This window comes from Muntiacus reevesi, chromosome 2 (assembly GCF_963930625.1).
Source record: "Muntiacus reevesi chromosome 2, mMunRee1.1, whole genome shotgun sequence".
Classification (NCBI taxonomy): Eukaryota; Metazoa; Chordata; class Mammalia; order Artiodactyla; family Cervidae; genus Muntiacus; species Muntiacus reevesi.
In genome coordinates, this window is record NC_089250.1 from 142,507,975 (window position 1) to 142,526,544 (window position 18,570).

General features: G+C 36.2%; 1 protein-coding gene across 1 annotated transcript in view; it reads right to left on the reverse strand.

The window, feature by feature from the left end:
* The window catches only part of HPSE2 (heparanase 2 (inactive)), a 663,548-nt gene that overhangs the window by 237,125 nt on the left and 407,853 nt on the right, over positions 1-18,570 (reverse strand). The window contains exons 4-5 of the mRNA XM_065920070.1: positions 16,897-17,070; positions 5,986-6,157 (exon numbers count right to left, since the gene is read on the reverse strand). Of these exons, the coding sequence (XP_065776142.1) occupies positions 5,986-6,157; positions 16,897-17,070 (346 nt within the window). The remainder of the gene's footprint in view (positions 1-5,985; positions 6,158-16,896; positions 17,071-18,570) is intronic.

Consider the following 18,570-nt stretch of genomic DNA (forward strand, 5'->3'; position numbering starts at 1 on the left):
ACTTCTTATTTGGTTATATCCTTTATCTCTTATACCATTTAGCTCTTCTCTCCTATATAAGTCTCAACATACAAACCTGTTCTGCTATCTCCCACATTAAATTAAATGAAAAATGCCATTATCTTCCTTGATCCCAAATCTCCCTTCATTTTCCTACTCTCTTTCACAATACAAATTTTCCTAAGAGCTGTCCACATTATTGTTTCCAATTTCTCACCTCTCATTCACTCTACAAACTATTGTGATCTGACTTCAGTTCCATCACTCCACTGAATTATATTTTTCAAGGTCACCAACAACCTGCATGTTCCCATGTTCAATGGCACTTTTCTGTCTTCCTATTACTTGTCTTCTTGGCCTTCTAGCAGTATCCCCTCTGTTTTCTTGGTCCCTACATCTCAATCTTTCCCTTTCCTCTTACATATGAGGCCATCCCTCTTTTCTCACATCTCTGAATATGATAATTCCTTTGAGCTCTCTCCTAAGCCTTTGACTCTTTTCTTTCTATATTCTAACTAATCTCCTCTATTCCCATTGTTGTTGCTGTTTTTCAGTCGCTAAGTCATGTGTGACACTGCGGTCTGGTATTCCCATCTCTTTAACATTTTCCACAGTTTGTTGCAATCCACACAGTCAAAGCCTTTAGCATAGTCAATGAAGCAGAATTAGATGCTTTTTGGAATTCCCTTGCTTTCTCTATGATTCAACGAATGTTGGCAGTTTGATCTCTGGTTCATCTGCCTTTTCTAAAACCAGCTTGTACATCTGGGAGTCCTCGGATAAGTACTGCTGAAGCCTAGTTTGAAGGATTTTGAGCATTACCTTACTAGCATGTCAAATGAGTGCAATTGTAAGGTAGGTTGAATGTTCTCTGGCATTGCCTTTCTTAGGGATTGGAATGAAAACTGACCTTTCCAGTCCTGTGGCCACTGCTGAGTTTTCCAAATTTGCTGACATATTGAGTGCAACATGTTAATAGCATCATCTTTTAGGATTTTAAATAATTCAGCTGGAATTCTATCTCCTCCACTAGCTTTGTTTGAAGTAATACTTCTTCAGGCCCACTTGACTTCACACTCTAGGATGTTGGCTCTAGCTGAGTGACCACATCACCATGGTTATCTGGGTCATTAAGATTTTTTTGTATGGTTCTTCTGTGTATTCTTGACACCTCTTCTTAATCTCTTTTGCTTCTGTTAGGTCCTTACCGTTTCTGTCCTTTATCATGCCCATCCTTGCATGAAAAGTTCCCTTGATATCTCCAAGTTTCTTGAAAAGGTGTCTAGCCTTTCCCATTCTATTGTTTTCCTCTATTTCTTTGAATTGTTCACTTAAGAAGGCCTTCTTATCCCTCCTTGCTATTCTCTGGAGCTCTGCATTCAGTTGGGAATATCCTTCCCTTTCTCTCTGCCTTTCACTTTTCTTCTTGCCTTAGCAATTTGTAAAGCCTCCTCAGACAAACACTTTGCCTTTGTGCATTTCTTTTTCTTTGAGATGGCTTTGGTCACTGCCTCCTATTCAATGCTAAGAATCTCTTTCCATAATTCTTAAGGTACTCTGTCTGCCAGATCTAATTCTTTGAATCTATTCATCACCTCTACCATATAATCATAAGTGATTTGATTTTGGTCATACCTGAATGGTCTAGTGGTCTTCCCTACTTTCTAAAACTTAAGTCTGAATTCTGCAAAAAAGAGCTCATGATCTGAGCCATCGTCAGCTCTAGGTCTTGTTTTTGCTGACTGTATAGAGCTTCTCCAATTTCACCTGCAAAGAATATAATCAATCTGATTTCAGCATTGACCATTTCCATGATGTCCATATATAGAGTCATCTCTTGTGTTGTTGGAAGAGAGTGTTTGCTATGACCAGTGTGTTCTCTTGACAAAACTCTATTAGTCTTTGCATTGCTTTATTTTGAGCTCCAAGGCCAAACTTGCCTGTTTCTCCAGGTATCTCTTGACTTCCTACTTTTGCATTCCAATCCCCTATGATGAAAAGGACATCATTTGTGTGTGTGTGTGTGTGTGTGTGTGTGTGTGTGTGTGTGTGTGTGTTCTAGATGGTCTCATAGGTCTTCATAGAACTTAGGGTCAACTTCCAACTTTTTTGGCATTAGTGGTTGGGCCATAGACTTGGATTATTGTGATGTTGAATGGTTTGCCTTGGAAATGAATTGAGATCATTCTGTCATTTTAGAGACTGTACCCAAGTACTGCAGGCTCTTCCGTTGATTATGAGGGCTTCTTCATTTTTCCTAAGGGATTCTTGCACAGTGGTAGGTACAATGGTCATCTGAGTGAAATTTGCCCACTCCTGTCCATCTTAGTTCACTGATTTCTAAGATGTTGAGGTTTACTCTTCCATCTCCTGCTTGACCACATCCAATTTAACTTGGTTCATGGACCTAACATTCCAGGTTTCAAAGCAATATTATTCTTTACAGCATCAGACTTTACTTTCAATGCCAGGCACATCCACAACTGAGCGTCATTTCTCCTTTGAAACAGCCACTTCACTCTTTCTGAAGCTATTTGTAACTGCCTTCTACTTTTCACTGGTAGCACACTTGACACCTTCTGACCTGGGGGACTCGTCTTCCAATTTCATATCTTTTTGCCTTTTTATACTGTTCATGGTGTTCCCATAGCAAGAATACTGGAGTGGTTTGTGATTCCCTCCCCCAGTGGACCATATTTTGACAGAATTCTTCACTATGACCCATCTGTCTTGGGTGGCTCTACAGGGCACAGCTCATAGCTTCACTGAATTACACAAGAGTCCCTTCACCACAACAAGGCTGTGATCCATGAAGGAGCACATCACCATACACTTCTCCAACATATCAAGTCCTGTGGCTTCTACTGCCAGTGATACATTCCATTTCCACAACCCATTTCAGGTTCCTATCATTATGTGTACCACGACAATAGCTTTTCTCACTGGTTTCCCTGCTTCCTCTACAATCTATTTTTCATAGAGGAGACATAGAATACTTTCTGTATAATAAATCAAATTTTTTCACTCCCCAGGTTAGAAATATTCAGTATCTTTCTCACTGTGCTTAGAAGAAATTCTAGTTCATTTATTTTTTATTGAAGGATAATTACCTTACAGAATTTTGCTGTTTTCTGTCAAACCTCAATATGAATCAGCCATAGATATACATAATTACTTCTCTAAATATACCTTTCTGTTGCCAATCTGGCCCCTTTTTCATCCTTAGGAACTTTGCACCATTTTTTCAAGAACACTGACACTGTTCATTTCTCATTTTGTCTAGTTAAATTCAAGTTCAAATTACACTTTAATGAATTTTTAAAAATTGAAGTATAGTTGATTTACAATATTATATTATTTCTCGTGTATGACATACTGATTCAATATTTTTATAGATTATACTCCATTTAAAATTACTGTAAAACATTGACTATATTTCTCACGCTGTACCATATATACTTGTTAGTTTATTTATTTTATACATAAGCTTGTGTTTGTACCTCCTAATCTCCTACCCTTGTCTTGTCCCTTCCCCTTCCCTTATCTCCACTGGTAACCACTGGTTTGCTCTCTATATCTGCTACTGTTTCTGCTTTTTTATATTTATTAATTTGCTTAGTTTTTAGTTTCCACATATAAGTAACAACACAAAGTATTTATCTTTCTCTGTTTGGTTTTTTCACTAAGCATAGTACCCTTCAGGTCTATTCATGTTGTTGAAATAGCAAAATTCATTCCTTTTTATGGATGAGTAATATTCCATTCCAAATCTTTATCCATTCATTAGGTTGCTTCCATATCTTGGCTATTGTAAATAATGTTGCTATGAATATTGGGGTACATATATCTTTTTGAATTAGTGTTTTCATTTTCTTTGGATATATACCCATAAGTGGGATTGCTGGAGCATATGGTAGTTCTATTTTTAGTTTTTTGAGGAACCTCCATACTGTTTTCCAAAGAGGCTGAACCCATTTACATTCCCACCAACAGTCTACTAGGGTTTCCTTTACACTATATCCTCACCAACATTTGTTATTTGTGGTCTTTTTGATCATAGCCATTCTGACAGGCGTGAGGTGCTATCTCATTGTGGTTTTGATTTGCATTTCTCTGATGATTAGCAACTTTAAGCATCTTTTCATGTGGTTGTTCCTCTTACATATTAATCCTTTAGGGAACACTTCCAACCATCTAACTTGGTCAAATCTCAGCATTTACAGTCATTCATAGAACTTTGTTCCTCTCCTTGTTATTGTTTCAGTCTTAAGATAAGTTGATTATTGCCTATGTCTCCCTTACCATAGTACATACTCCGTGAGGGTAGAGAAAGTATTTGTTTTTGTTTATTATAACAGTCCTGTTTTCAAACACAGTACCTGGAACATAGCAATTACTCAAGAAGTATTTGCAGAATGAATGAATTACTGATAAAGTTCATGCTACTGAGAAGACACTATCTGTGAGATAGTGTCTACTGAGAAGACTGAGAAGACTACTGAGAAGACACACCATGAAACTATATTAATCAAATCATTAAAGAAAAGGTATAATCTAAAAGAATAACTATGTGGACTTAGTTATTGGCTTTGCTTATATATTACAAACTATGAAAATGTTCTAAATATGTGATTCTTATCCCCTAATTACAGCATGTAAAATAAGGCCAACCTCTCCATCACCATCCCACATACATAGGATATTTTAAAAGTTCAGCAAAAGTATGTAAAAGGAAGCCCAGACATTGTACTTTTAGGTAGGAGTAAAGGTGACAAAAATTGTTCTGCAAGAAAAAAAGGGAACTTTCTACTGAGAAAGAAGGAGGGGGGGGGGAAAGAAGGGTGATGGAAGGACAGGAGTTAATTAAAGACTTGGGGATTCTTTGTAAAAATGAAAATGCCTAAAATTAAATTTCAGGCTGTTAATGTTACAGTGTAAATCCTTCCACGTTCCCAAGCCTTCAATAATGTCTGCTATGTTAATTAGCTTAGACCAAGACTAAGCTACCACAAAAGGAAAGAGAGAGAGTCATAAGAGCCATCAAGCCACAAGGACCATTAAGGAGGTTAGCCATAGGTTTCTTTCTACTGGAATATAACTGTTTATACTTGCATAGCATTTATCTATCCTCACTTGGGCTGTACAATTCACTGGAAAACATCTTACTTGTTTTTGAATTTATAGGAATATGACAGGATACCACATAAAACGTATGCCAGATGAACTCCTGCCTCTCCCAACTTCCTTGTTCCCACCTTTCCAGCTATAGTCACATCTCCATTTTGGGTCTTGGATTCAACATCTAACTTCAGTCTTTCTCATGCTATTCCCTCTGACATTCCCTCCAACCCTGCATAATTAGACTCAACATACTTGAATATTCCACTTATTTTATCTGGGCCTGGCTCACCAGCAGCACTGAGGAAGACAGCATTTAACAGTGACCATCCACAACTAATGCTTAACAAATGATTGTTTGATCCAGTCAAAATTAAATAAATCACATGATAGTAATTCTCTAGAATACCTAACAAACTTGTTAAGTTATGCTTTAATGTACAGATGTTTGTAGTGTTTCTCAACTTTTTAACCTAGTTCCACTGTCCAGGATTTTGTCAAGTTTTACTTTCTATAAGAGGTCCCAAGAGTATAGTAGATAATATTTGGCCTTTTAAAAAATATTAAGTGATATTATGCAATGCTATAATATTAAATTTGCTTTTTAAAACAACACATCCTTTCCAACCTGTTTTGGAGTTTGTGATATTCCTCCCAACCCCACCCACTTCTGCTGACTGTGGAAGGCCTAGAGACATAAGTTCTTGCACTGTTTGTAGAGAATCCTTGGTTTATAGTGGGAGTTGTCACTTTGAAAGAGTCTCTCTGTCCTTCTTAAGACCAGAAATAACCAGGAAGAGTACAAATACATTAAGTCATTACATGTAATGAACAATGTTTTAAAAACTGCTAAATAATCTGACCTACCCATCTAGAAGGGCGATGACGTTTTTCCTGGGCCGCCCAATATTAGGGCCATACAAGCTGGCTCTGGAGTAAATCCGGATGGGTTGCAACAGGCTCTTCAGCTGGATGTAATCCTTTCCCAACTGGCTGCCATTTACTGCCCGGCCATGCATGGTCCGATAGTTATTTGGTTCTAGATTAAAAGCAGACATGCAAATCAGAGTTGGGAAGAGTGAGGTTCTGCCAACCTTTTCCTAGCCACAGATCTCTCTCCCTTTTTTCTTAACAATGTAAACAAAATAACCAAAGGAGGGTACAAGCTAGCTTAACTTGAGAAACTATCCCAACAAAAAAGTCAAGTGCCATTTTATCATTCTATTTATTTTCAAACTAATCTTCACAAAAGTTTATCTAATCCACAACAGAGAGACCATACTGATTTTCAAATGATAGTTTATAATAAATGGTATATTGAGTTGAACAGTATCCCACCAAATTAATGTCAATCCAAAACTTTAGAATGTTATCTTATTTGGAAATAGGGTCTTTGAAGAAGTAATTACTCAAGATGAGGTCATATGGGATTAGGATGTGCCCTAAATCCAAAGACTGATGTCTTTATAGAGAAAGGAGAGGAAGATTCAGGTACACAAACACACAGGGAGGAAGCCCATGTGTCAATGGAGGCAAGAATTGAAGGGATACTGCTATTCCAAGGCTTGCTGGTAGCTATTAGAAGCTAGAGAGAGGCAATGAATAGATTCTCTCTTAAAGTCTCCAGAAGGAATTAACCCTGGCAATGCTTTGATCTCAGACTTCCTAAACTGTGATAGAACAATTATCTCTTGTTTTAAAACACTAAGCTTGTCATGACAGGCCTAGAAAACTAATACAAATGGTAAGAAGGGAAAGCTTCATAAAGATGAACTTTGTGTCAAAAATATAGAAAAATTTTAATGTTCAATTATAGCAAAGTGGCTGAGTGAAAGAAATAACTTAGAGTGAAATCCTCTCGCCCAGTTCCTATTGACTTGGTAGTCCTAAAAAGACAAGGAAAGTCCTAAAATCCAGCAATTCCACTGATGGAAGAGCTAACTGGATTTGCAATGAAGGACATATCCCAGAGAAGGCCAACATTTTGGTTAACTTGAGGTTTTGACACTGGTAGGGGCAAGAAATAGATCAGCAGACTCACAAGAAATGTAACAGGGAGATTTGGGGAGCAAGGAAATAACTGAGGATTTTGGTAAGCCCACAAATACCCCTCATAGTCTGGAAAGTTGTTCTCAGGAGGGACTGGAGAGGGCACTAGCTATCCACACATTCCCAGATGAATGTGAAACATAATATACTCATAAAGGACACATGAAAAGGCATGTCAGAAATTAAAAGTCAGTCAGATTTCCAAAATGCCTAAATTTTGAATGTGTTCACAAACCTATACACAGATCTAATGGTAAAGATGAAAGCCTTTACAGCTCAAGGTAAGCATAACCTCTGATCATTCATCATCTCACCATTAAGCTATGCCGACTCAGAGGCAACTCCTGGGAAGCTGGCTTCTACAATTAAAAAATAATCGAAAAATTAAAAAGAAACAAATAGATACTAATAGCTACATGATGCAAGGGAGACAAACTCTATGGAACTAGTCCAGGAAGTGACTAAACAAACAGAAAAGAAACAACAAAAAATCTCTGGAAAGGAGGATTTGGAATCCAGAGTTGCTCCAACATATTAACTAAAATGTATAGTTTTCAACCACAAAAAATGACAACATGCAAAGAAATAGGAAAGTATGGCCAATAAGCAAGCAAAAAAGTAAAAGAAACTATCTCTTAGGGAACTCAGATGTAGGACTTAGCAGACAACAACTTCAAAACTGCTATTATAAATATGCTTAAAGAACTCATGGAAGAATAAAAAATTAAGGGAAAGTATTATTTTACTGACTAATTAAATATAAATATAGAGATATTAAAAATAAATAAAGATAGAAATTACAAAAAATTATCAAATGGAAATCTTGGAACTGAAACAACTCTTCACATTTAGAACACAATGGAATTAGTAGCTGAATTTTTATCAGAAATAAGGCCAGAAGACAGTGAGATGATATATCCAAAATTCTGGGAAAAACATCAACCAACAATTCTGTATGCAGCAATCTATGCTTCAAAGCTGAAAGCAAAATGTAGATCTTCCCAGAAAAACAAAGGACAGAACTGACTGTGAGAAAATCTGGCTTACAAGAAATAAGAAAGGATATCTTTTAGGTTGAAAGAAAATGACAGCAGATAGTGATTCAAAAGTACACAGAGAAATAAAGAACACCAGTGTATGTTAATATATGTGTGCCCCGACCATAATAGAATTAGACTGGAATTCAGCAATGGAAAGAAATTTGAGAATCTATAAATATTTGGAAATCAGAAAAATAATCCATGAGTCAAAGAGGAAATCACAAGAAGAATTAGAAAATATTTTAATGAAATATAATATATAAAAATATATAGGATGACACCAAAGGCACAATCCATGAAAGCAATAATTAAGAAACTGGACTTCATTAAAATTAAAAACTTTTGCTCTGCAAAAGGCAACATTGAGAGAATAGAAGACAAGCTAAAGACTGGGAGAAAATACAAAAGACATATCTAATAAATGGCTGTTACTCAAAATATAGAAAGAGTTTAAAACTTACTAAGAAAATAAACAACCTGATTTAAAAATATGCTAAAGGTCTTAACAGATACTCACCAAAAAAGACATACAGATGACAAGCAAGTATATGAAAAAAGATGTTCTACTTTATATGTTATCAGGGAAGTACAAATTAAAAACAACAGTGAAGTTCCACTATATACCTATTAAGAATGGCCAAAATTTGTAACACTAATGCCACCAAATACTAGCTAAAATATGGAGGAATTGGAGGAACAGAACTCTCATTTATTGCTGATGGGAACGCAAAATGATACGGTTACTCTGGAAGTTTGGTGGTTTCTTACAAACAAAACATACTCTGAGCATATAATCCAGCAATCATGTGCCTTGTTTTTACACAGAGGAGATGAAAACTTATGTCCTTACTTTGCCTGTACATGGATTTATGGCATCTGTATTCACAAGTGCCAAAACTTGGAGGCAAGCAAGATGTTCTTCAGTAGATGAATGGATAAATAAGCTGTAGTGCAATCACACAATGGAATATTATTCAGCACTAAAAAGAAATGAGCCATCAAGCCATGAAAAGATTCCATGGAGGAACCTTAAATGTATATCATTAAGTGAAAGAAAGTGTTAGTCGCTTAAGTAGTATCCAATTCTTTGCAACTCCATGGACTGTAGCCACTAGGCTCCTCCATCCTTCGGATTTTCCAGGCAAGAATACTAGAATGGGTTACCTTTTCTTTCTCCAAGGGATCTTCTTGACTCAGAGATTGAACCTGGGTCTCCTGCATTGCAGGTAGACTCTTTACTATCTGAGCCACCAGGGAAGCTGGCATTAAGTGAAAGAAGCCGATCTTAAAAGGTTGTAATACTGTATGATTCCAACTAGATGATATTCTGGAAAAGGAAAACCTATACAGATTGTAAAAAGATCAGTGGTTGCCAGGGATTGGGAAGAGGTGGGAGGGATGAATAGGTGGAGCACAGAGGATTTTTAGGGCAGTAAATACTCCACAGGATACTATAATGATGAATACTAGTCATTATACATCTCAAACACATACTATGTACTCATCAAAAGTGAACCATAATGTAAACTATGAATTTTGGGCGATTAGGAGAGAGGATGAGATGGTTGGATGGCATCACCAACTCGATGGACATGGGTTTGAGTAAACTCCGGGAGTTAGTGATGGACAGGGAGGCCTGGCGTGCTGTGATTCACGGGGTCACAAAGAGTCAGACACGCCTGGGTGACTGAACTGACTGACTGACTGACTGATGATGTATAATGTAGGTTCATCAATTGTAACAAATGTACCACTCTGGTGAGGGATATTGATAGTGGGGGAGGCTACGCAAGTGTGGGGGCAAGGAATATATGAGAAATCTCTGTACCTTTTCAGTTTTGCTGTGAACCTAAAACCATTCTCTTAAAAAGTTTTTTAAAAAGTTAATTTGAGTGTGAAGAGACACTAGGGAAATACACGCAGAAGGAAGGCCATGTGAGGACATAGTGAGAAGGAGGCCATCTGTAAGCCAAGAAGACAGACCTCAGGGGAAAAAAGCTCTGCTGACAAATATATGTTAGACTTCTAACTTTTTTTATTGGTTAGGGAAAAAAAACAGTGCTTACAGCCTTACAGACTCCTATATTAGAAAATAAGAAAGATCTCAAGTCAATAATCTAAGTTTTTCTCTTAAAAAGAAAAAGAGGAGGGAAGTAAAATCAAAGCAAGAAGAAATAAAATAATAAAAATTAGAGTAGAAATCAATGATATAAAAAAGGAGAAAAATCCACTGAAGTAAAAGTTGGTTCTTTAAAAAGATCAACGAAATCGATACAACCTTTGGCTAGATTGACCAAAAAATAAAGAGAGAAGAAACAGATGACCAAAGTTAGGAATTAAAGAGGAAATACTATTAAGGACCTCACATTAATTAAAAGGCTAAGGGAGTACTGACACTTGCTCCTTGGAAGGAAAGCTATGACAAACCAAGACAGCATATTAAAAAGCAGAGACAACACTTTGTCAACGAAAGTCTATATAGTCAAAGCTATGGTTTTTCCAGTAGTCATGTATGGATGTGAGAGTTCGACCATAAAGAAGGCTGTGAAAAAAGAAGTGAAAGTGAAACTCGCTCAGTCGTGTCTGACTCTTTGTGACCCCATGGTCTACACAGTCAATGGAATTCTCTAGGCCAGAATCCTGGAGTGGGTAGCTGTAAGAATTGTAAGAAGCTGTAGGAATGTAAGGCTGAGTGCTGAAGAATTGATGCTTTTAAACTGTGGTGTCAGAGAAGACTCTTGAGGGTCTCTTGAACTGCAAGGAGATCAAACCAGTCAATTCTAAAGGAAATCAACCCTGAATATTCACTGGAAGAACAGATGCTGAAGCTGAAGCTCCAATACTTTGGCCACCTGATGTGAAGAGTTGATTCATTGGAAAAGACCCTGATGCTGGGATAGATTGAAGGCAAAAGGAGAAGGGGGCAGCAGAGGATCAGAAGGTTAGATAGCATCACCAACTCAATGGACATGAATCTGAGCAAACTGAGAAATAGTGAAGGACAGGGGAGCCTGATGTGCTGCGTTCCACGGGGTCACTAAGAGTTGGACACAAGTCAGCAAACATCACCACCAAGAAATGAACAACTTTGTGCCAATAATTTATACAATCTAGACGAAATGAAAAAGGCGTGAGGGTGGGAAAATGGGTGAGGATGATCAAAAGGTACAAACTTATTTTATAAAATAAATAAGTCAGGTGGATATAATATACATCCTGGTGATTATAGTTATGATATTGTATAATATATTTGAAACTTGCTAAGAGAATAGATCCTATAAGTTCTTATCACAAGATAAAAGTATTTGTAAATATGTGAGGTGATGGATGTCAGCTGAACTTATCATAGTGATCATTTTGTAATAAATACATATATCAAAAAAAGACAATGTAGTCCAAGAACAGACATACAGATCAGAGGCAGAGAACTGAGCCCAGAAAGAAACCTATTTATGGTCAACTGATTTTTGACAAAAATGTCAAGAGAATTCAATAAGAAAAGGAAAATCTTTTAAATAAACAGTGCTGGGACAATTTAATAGCCATATGCAAAAAGATGAATTTAGATTCTTATTTCACATCATACTCAAAATTTAACCCCTACTGGATCTTATTCCCAAAAGCAAAAGCAAAAACTAAAATATATGAATCAAGTGCTCGGGCCTGGTGGGCTTGGAAGACCCAGAGGAATCGGGTGGAAAGGGAGGTGGGAGAGGGGATCGGGATCGGGAATACATGTAACTCTATGGCTGATTCATATCAATGTATGACAAAAACTACTGGAAAAAAAAAAAAATCAAAAAAAAATTACAAAGTTTATTGATTCTTTGTTTAATACTGAACTCACATGCAGTATAATTTTTATTGAATGTGGATGAAAATTAAACTCAATGGGAATATTTAACTGAAAAAAAAATAAATACAGTACAGACAATAAAGAAAAATCTATTTAATAATGAAAAGAAAAATTTAAAAAAAAATAAAAGAAAAAATAGAAAAAACTCTTTGTGACCTTGGGTTAAAAAAATCTTTGTGATCTTGGATTAGGCAAAGATATAATATCAAAAGCACAACACATCAAAAAAAATATTGATAAGCTGAACTTTATCAAAATTCAGAACATCTGAACTTCAAAAGATGCCATAACGAAAATGATAAAATAAGCTACAGATTGGGAGAAAATACTTGCAAATCATGTTTGATAAAGATCGTGCATTCAGAATATATTTAAAACTCTTACAACTAAACAATATGATGACCTAATTTAAAAGACAAAAGATTTGACTAGACATTTCACCTAAGAAAATGTAAGAATGGTTGATAAGCATGTGAAAAGATGCTCAATATCACTTGTCATTAGAAAAGTGCTAATTAAAGTCATATTAATACACTACTTCAAACCCACTAAAATGGCTCTAATCAAAAAGATAGACAATAAAAAGTGTTTGCAAAGATGTAGAAAAACTATAATCCTCATGCATTACTAAGGAAAATGTAAAATGGTACAACCACTTTGGAAAGTGATGTGGTTAATTTGTTCAAAAATCAACATAAATTACCATACAAACTAGCAACTCCATTCCCCTCTGAGGTATCTTCCTACAAGAAATGAAAGTATGTAACCACACACAGACTTGTAAATGAATATTTCAGCACCATTACTAATCATAATCAAAAAGTAGAAATAATCTAAATGCCTGTAATCTGGTGAATGGAAAAACAAAATGTGATATATATATATATGTGTATATATATATATATATACATACACACACATGTATATATGTATGAATATATGTGTATATTCATGCATTGGAATGGCATTCAGCAACTAAAAGGAATGAACTACTTTTACATGCTACAACATGGATACACCTCAAAAGCAGGCTAAGTGAAAGAAGTCTACAGATGCAAAAGTCTACATACTGTATGATTCCAGTTACACAAAATGTCCACAAAAGACAAAAAGCAGATTAATGTCTCCTGGGACTGGGAATGGTTACAGAGACTGGTTAAAAACCAGCATGAGGGATCTTTTTGGAGTTATGGAAATGTTCTAAAATTGGACTGTGGAAATAGTTGTATAGGTCTATGAACTTACTGAGAGTATATGTGTAAATGGGAGTATATGGATAAAGAATAGAGAAGATAGTTGATGAAGGTGAGAAGCAGGCAGAGAGGGAAAGGAAAAAAGTAAGCAGGTAAAGTGGTGACTTGGAGTAGGAAATGGCGACCCACTCCAGTATCCTTGGCTGGAAAATTCCATGGAAAGAGGAGCCTGGCAGGCTATAGTTCAAGGGGTTGCAAACAGTCAGACATGACATACAAGGAAACATTTCATATCTACAAAACATAGTTGTTAAAAATCTTGTATCAGGGAAGTCATTCTTTCATAAACTTTGACATCCTAAGCTTTCTAAATTTCCACCTCTTGAAACTGAGTATATTTTTGTTTTCATAGTCTGTAGCCCACACTATTCACCAATTTTAAAGAAGAAAAAAGTAAGTCACTTGAAGTTTAGCTACTCTAGGAGAAACAACCAAAGAAATATCTACTTCAGTTTTTCCAATGCCAGATTTACTCTAAAGTACTTGTTAACAGGATGTGGGTATATGGGAGGTTGAATGATAAGAGAACTGATCAGTTTTATTGTCCCTCCATAAATGTGGATATAATAGTTAAACTATTACATCTGTCCCAAAAGATAAGGTTACAGAGAAGAAAATGGATAAAAGATTGGAGAGACAAATCCAGGCCAGGAAGATGACCAGATAATTTTTGAGTGTCAAGGGCCTGAATATACAACACAGAATAGTTGTGAACAGAATACACTAGATATCTCTAGAGATATAATGCTAGCATAAGAAAAGCTATCAGTAATTTAAAATGAATTAGAAAAAGCAACCAAATAAATCTTCAAACCCTAAAAGGTATGTTTAGTTGGGCAGACCACTTACTTGTCACATCAAAAAATAGAAATGCAACTTTCAAATAAAAGGAAGAAGAGGTAAACAGACCAACTCCAGTCTTCTCGACTAGAAACTCAAAAATCTATATCTATCTTGATGAAAATTCTCACAAGAAACCTACCAGATACTTTCTACCTTATTGAATTTTTAAATTCATAGCCTTGGTTATTTTTCTATCTATTCCTGTCTATATCTCTATTTTCTTATCTATGACCATGCCTTTTCTCCTCCTCAAAACTGATTCTTTGTTTTTGTTAATCCTTGAAGAGATACCAAAAAGATGATGATGAGAATCAAGTGTGGCTAAGGTGACTGAACATTTTTAAAATGCAATTAGATCCATCTCCAAACTGTTCAGCATAATTTGGGTGAAGGATGGAAAGAGGCAGACTCTCAGTTATTTGGAACAGATAGATATATACAAAAAGATGCATATATTCTCCCCACCCACCTCCTGCCACTAAATCACTTCAGTTATATCAATTAAAGATTTACTTAGTTTAACAAGCTCCCAAATTCAGAGATACCAAAAACCCTGGAGGAATTACTCCCATCAGTCACTTGTAAGTAAGTTTTAATTGCTTTGTGCTTATCTACAACCAGCTGAGATTCTTTTTATTTATTTTAATTGGAGGATAATTACTTTACAATACAGCTGAGATTCTTTTACAAACAAATTTTATTTAGAAATAATTTAGAAAGAAAACAAATAGTTTAGGCACAGCATGTATTCTATAGCTCACCAGAGGCCCTACCACTCCTTACTGTCTTTCACTCACTCGTTTTAAACATTGTCCCTTATGACAGCTCTAATGTCCTGTTTGGAGAATGCATTGTTTGAACCGTATTTTGTTGTGTTTGGAGAAAAGAGCTAAGCTGGGTAGAGTCTAATACAGGAGCAGGGTAAGTTTAGGTATGGTAGTCATGAGTAGACAACACGAAATACCAAAGAATGTCAAGATATTCTGACATGAAATAGAAGATAGGATAGGAAGAGATCAGTAAATGTCTTTTTCTACTGTGTAATAATTTTGCCTCATTCTAAGCTGACCACATCACACTTGCTTTTGTCCTAGAATGTATGATATCTAGACTGGTTGGGAAGATGAAAAATCTCAGGCTACCCTAGTTATGCTCCTTGTATCCAAATTAGCTTCAGTTCAGCTCAAGTCTCTATTTGGTGGCTGGCTACTTCTCCCCCAGTTTCACCGACTTCAGTGAAGGGAGAGCTACATTCCAGTAAATGGTTACTGATAGGAAAAAAAGACACTTGTTCTTAAAAAATCCTCATCTCCTGCTTCCTTATGAGAATTTCAAATTCTAGAGTGCATAAAAACACACATGTGCATGTGCATGTGTACACACACAGATACAGTGCTCCAAACAAATATGAGTTATATATATATATACATACGAGGTCACGGACAAAAATGTTAATATCAATTTGTAACAGTAATTTTAAAAGAATTCTTGGTTTATTAGACTCAATTGTTTTGTTCTAAGATTTACCAAAATGTCTTTTAATTAGGGAATCAGAATATTTTCCAATTTAAATTATCCATAATTTTAACTATAATACATATTAGCTGACTCAATAATATTAGACAGTCATGGAATTTACAGAATATCATATATATAACAAATCATACATTTACATCATTAGGAAAAATAGTGCGACCTAGGCAGTATTTCTCCCAAGTGTGTTCCATGGAACATTATTCCATGAGATGATAATAGGTCTGTCGCTCTCTCTCTCTCTCTCTCACACACACACACATACACACACTGCAATCATTAAACATGACTGCCTACATAATTTTCAGGGCCCCATGCAAAATGAAAATGTAGATCCTTTTATTTTAAAAAAAGATGACAATCAGTTCAGTTCAGTCGCTTAGTCGTGTCAAGATGATAATAGAAGAGCATTAAATCAAGCATGATAGCATTAAATCAAGCATGATTCTCTTCTAAGCATGGGATCCTATGTGACTACACAGGATGCATGCCCCTGAAACCAACCAAAACCTATTTTTAAAATGATTTTTTAAAATGCTGGGCTGAAACTTTCCTGGTGGTCTAGTGGGTAAGACTCTGTGTTCCCAATGCAGGGAGCACCAGTTCAATCCCTGATCAGGAGAATTAAGATTCTGCATGCTGCACAGCTTGGTCAAAATAAATAAATTTAAAAAAGAGAGATGCTATCTTGAAGTAAAAAAAATTTTAAAGCTGGATTAAAAATGTTATACAGATTTCATTGCAGGAGGACTTCGCAGAGTCTTTTATATGCTAATGTGCATTGTGAACCTTCAAGACGTACATATACTGAAGATCAGTTCCCGAATATACTTCACCAAACTCTTTTGAATTATTATAAGGTCATCTTACAGGACCAGTGTTCCACAGAGACACATTGTAAAATGTAGCTTAGGCTGTGCAGATAGGCTATATCTGATTTAACATCAATTTGTTAACTATAAATCACACATGGTATTTCCCCTATATTTGGAATAAGGCAACTAGAGATAACTATAGATGCAAATAGTGTGATCCACTAAATCTACTCTCCAACTGTTTGGTCTTTTTGGAAAGTCAACTCAATGGTCAAACAACCCCAGTAGTTTTCTGGGATGTACTAGATATGGTCTGAGACTATATCCCGAGCCAATTTATTTTTTACCCTTTATCTTGTCAATTTAGAGGAAATAACATCCTTACTTACCATTACCCAGTTCCCAAGAAATGTTGTACTTTTTGCTGGCGCTGTACTTCAACAGACTCAGGGCACTAGAGCTGTTCCAGGAGTTATTGGGATTACGACGCAGTGCATTCAGAGCAAATATCAGATGGAGTCCAGAGCAATCAGCAAAGTTATAAAGTTTGTCTAGAGACCTGGCTGGGAAGAAGCAGAGAAAGGCTTGTAACTTGCAAATCAACATCCCAACAAAACGAAAATATTAACTACTAAAAAAAACATTTCTATGAGCTTCCTGCTAATAAGAATTATACAGAGGCTTCCAAAAGGGACTATTACCATTTGGTTAAGGGTTCACTTCAAGGTGATTTCTGAAAGCAGCATACACAACTCCAGATAAAGGTCACAAATTGGCAATGAAGTCTAGTACATAGGATATAGTATATTTTATTTGTTAAAAAAAACTGAATTGCTAACATTTAGAAATGGAAAGATATCACAGACTAGCTAGATTTACAGTTCTCAAAAAATCTGAAAATCTGGCACTGTGGGATCTGTACTCTCTAATGAAATGAAATGAGAGGAACAGTGTCAGGAGACAAGGCCAGGGAAGATGACTGGTTGGGGAGTCTCAGAAAACAGCTCAGCCTAGAAACACTTCCAAAAAAAAATTCACTCAATTTCACAATTTTAATATTTCTGAAAATGGAAATATTAATACCATAACCACTAATAGAAATATGTTCATTGTCAGGTTGACCCCAGATATCATGAAAGCTATTCACCTTAAGTTCCGTACCCATCCCATTCCTTCACATCTATGGCCACCATTCTGGTTGTGGCTATTATTTCCACTTGCATGAATTATCACAAGAATGTACTTGCCTGTCTACTTCTAGATTCTTCCCACACTGCCAGATTCATCTTCTCCCAATTTCACAAGTTTCACTTACTCTTCAAAATCTTAGTGGATTTTCAAGACCTTTGTTTTCTTCAATTCAAGGCCTCTACAACTCAACCATAATGTTTCCCCAACTTCAGGCCCCTCTCCTTTTGTCAAAAAGTTCTTTGTGTGTGTTATCCAGTTCTATTTATTATAGAATCCGTGCCCTGCTGGCCTTTGTTCTGGTTATTCTCATTTGTCATGTCTTTCCCCCCTCTTTTAAACATATCCAGATTTTACTTGCCCTGTAATACATTGTTTCACAAAATATGGATGACACAATTTTCAGCGGTATACAGACTGAAAAAAAATTTAGATTAATAATTAATTACAGGGGTTCACATTATCCTTGTATATATTATCCAAGTCCCTAGGGCAGAGTTTCTCAAATGGGATTCTGTGCAACACCATGTGGGGTTCCCTAAGATGTCATTAGGGAGTTCTGCAAAAGATGACACAGTGACCCCTGTGCTCCATTAGCAACTGCTATAGATTTTTTAGGGCTTCCCACGTGGCGCTAGTGGTAAAGAACCCACCTGCCAATGCAGGAGACATTAGAGATGCAGGTTCAATCCTGGGCATGGCAACACACTTCAGTATTCTTTCCTGGAGAATCCCATGGACTGAAGAGCCTGTTGGGCTGCAGTCCAGTGGGTCACAAAGAGTTAGATATGACTTAAGAAACTTAGCGTGGACACATAGGTTTTTTAGTCTTATAAAGCAGGACCATGATCATTTGGTTATATCCATTAACAGTT